This window comes from Sinocyclocheilus grahami, unplaced genomic scaffold, assembly GCF_001515645.1.
Source record: "Sinocyclocheilus grahami isolate Dianchi unplaced genomic scaffold, SAMN03320097.WGS_v1.1 scaffold250.1, whole genome shotgun sequence".
Classification (NCBI taxonomy): domain Eukaryota; kingdom Metazoa; phylum Chordata; class Actinopteri; order Cypriniformes; family Cyprinidae; genus Sinocyclocheilus; species Sinocyclocheilus grahami.
Genome location: NW_015505429.1, coordinates 892,531 through 895,130, shown reverse-complemented (window position 1 = coordinate 895,130; position 2,600 = coordinate 892,531). Strand labels below are relative to the sequence as shown.

The 2,600-nt window shown below is 36.3% G+C and overlaps 1 protein-coding gene across 1 annotated transcript in view; it reads left to right on the top strand.

The window, feature by feature from the left end:
- LOC107598370 (THO complex subunit 3-like) overlaps positions 1-2,583 on the top strand; it is a 4,818-nt gene extending 2,235 nt beyond the window's left edge. The window contains exons 2-6 of the mRNA XM_016289674.1: positions 145-301; positions 383-587; positions 681-842; positions 1,864-1,964; positions 2,053-2,583. Coding sequence (XP_016145160.1) covers positions 145-301; positions 383-587; positions 681-842; positions 1,864-1,964; positions 2,053-2,216 — 789 coding nt within the window. The 3' untranslated portion in view covers positions 2,217-2,583. The remainder of the gene's footprint in view (positions 1-144; positions 302-382; positions 588-680; positions 843-1,863; positions 1,965-2,052) is intronic.
- Positions 2,584-2,600: the final 17 nt, after the last annotated feature.

Sequence of the window (2,600 nt, the reverse complement as noted above, 5' to 3'; positions counted from 1 at the left end):
TTTTTTAGCTGGAGAAAATACTAGTGTTCTAATCATTTTGGCCACCACTGTAATGAAAACCATAGTAATTGAACTACAGTACTTTAGGTAGCATTTAGGTCATATGTGATCTTGCTCATTTTTAACCTGTATTTCACGTATCAGGTGAAGGAAAACAACTACAGAGGGCATGGAGACAGTGTGGATCAGCTGTGCTGGCATCCCACCAACCCTGATCTGTTCGTCACCGCATCAGGAGACAAGACCATCCGCATCTGGGACGTACGGACCACCAAATGCATGGCCACGATCAGCACCAAAGGTGAAGCACTGAACCTATCCATCATATCTGTTGATCTTATGAGGTTTATTCATATGTGGGATTTTCTCCGACAACTTTTAGGGGAGAATATCAACATATGTTGGAGTCCTGATGGTCAGACCATTGCTGTCGGTAACAAGGATGATGTTGTGACTTTTATTGATGCCAAAACACACCGTCCCCGTGCCGAGGAGCAGTTCAAGTTTGAGGTCAATGAGATCTCCTGGAATAATGACAATGACATGTTCTTCCTGACAAACGGAAACGGATGTATTAATATATTAAGGTATGTTTGGTGGTAGTTGTAAGAGGCTGTTGGTGTGCAGAATATTTTGGTGATTTCTTTAAATCAGTTGTCATGTTTATGTCTTTGTTTCAGTTATCCTGATCTCAAGCTCATTCAGTCAATTAATGCCCATCCGTCCAACTGCATCTGCATTAAATTCGATCCCACGGGCAAGTATTTTGCCACCGGAAGTGCGGATGCGCTGGTCAGTCTGTGGGATGTGGAGGAGCTGGTGTGTGTGCGCTGCTTCTCCAGGTCAGTTCGTCATGACTTTGTCAGAATTTGACTTTTTAGCTCATAATTATGACTTGGTATGTCATCATTTTGACTTTTCATCTCATAGCTTTTACATTTTATGTCATAAAGACATTTTAAAATGAAGAATTGTGTTTCATAATCATGGCTTTTTGACATACTTTTGACTTCTCTCATAATTTGGGCTTTTTATCTCATAAATATGACTTGGTATGTCATTTTCACTTTATCTCATAGCTTTTATATTTTATGGCAAAGACTTTATGAAATAAGTTTTTGAAACAAAGATGGCTTTTTGTCATAATTTTGACTACTTATCTCATAATTATGAGATATAAAGTGCAAATTATGGTTTAGACTTCTGAAATAGTCAAAATTAATGACTTTTTATCCCATAGTTTTTACTTTGTGTCATAAACACTTTTAAAATTGACCTTTGAAAAAAAAAAAAAAAAGACTTGTTTGGATTTATCCATTTTTACTACATATCAATTTTTTTACTTTGTCATAATTTCTCTATTAATTTTGCCATGTGTCATAATTTTGACAATTTCATAATTTATTTTCTAGGTCGGTTGATGCAGTGTTGTTGTTATTATTAGCTAAAACAATTAAAACTGAAATCAGTCTGAAATAAAATAAAGTTTAGATGGAAACAACATAAATTAGAAATGTTGCCTTGGCAGCTAACAAAAATAAAATGACTAAGACTGAGAAATAAAGCTAAACATAATAATAACAAAAATAGCGAAATATAAAATTACAAGCTAATTCAAAATATTAAGAATATAGTTAACAATATTATTAATTATCATTGTTTTAATTGTAACACATTCACTGTAACAAAAACGGAGATGGAAAAAGCTGTATGTAAATTCTGTGATAAGTGATTATTATTTTTTTTGGTCACTTTCAGTTCCTCAAAGATGAAAGTTCGTTGATTGTAGTTTGTTGACACAACTCATTTGCCATATTTTCATTACATATAATAGTATTTTCACAATTTTTCTGAATCCCACAGACTCGACTGGCCTGTGCGGACGCTTAGTTTCAGTCATGATGGGAAAATGCTGGCGTCAGCTTCTGAGGATCATTTCATTGACATTGCTGAAGTAGAGACGGGTGAGCAGACACATTTTAAAATGATGGGGAAAGCTTGAATTGTGTTTTCTGTCTGACTGATGTTTGTTGTTGTGTGTTCTTGCTGTAGGTGAGAAGCTCTGGGAGATTCAGTGCGAGTCTCCGACCTTTACTGTAGCGTGGCATCCGAAGAGACCTCTGCTGGCGTACGCCTGCGACGATAAAGAGGGCAAATATGACAGCAACCGAGAGGCAGGGACCGTCAAGCTCTTTGGACTTCCCAATGACTCCTGAGGACCAGAGGTTTCACGTGTTCAGGCTTTGAGGTTTAATGGCTGCTTCACTTGATATTATTGCTTTGTATTAGATTTGAAGTTAATGCTGTAAAATAGTTCAAAGATATTTTGATGTTCAGCTCTCATATTACTTGAGTTCCTGAATGATCAAGGTATCAGTTGCAAGCATAAATAACTACTGCCAGCAGCTCCTCTGCAGAACATAAGAATTATGTTCATCTTTTTCCAAAAATTGGCCTGGTGACGTGGATGGAAGTCTAATCTGAGCGGTGTTATCACATCTGTGTAGATGACTTGAAAATAATTTGACTTGCAGAGCATGCTGTTGTTGTTTCCCATACTTGAGCATTGCCATTTTGTAAAAAAAAAAAAAAAGAATTTA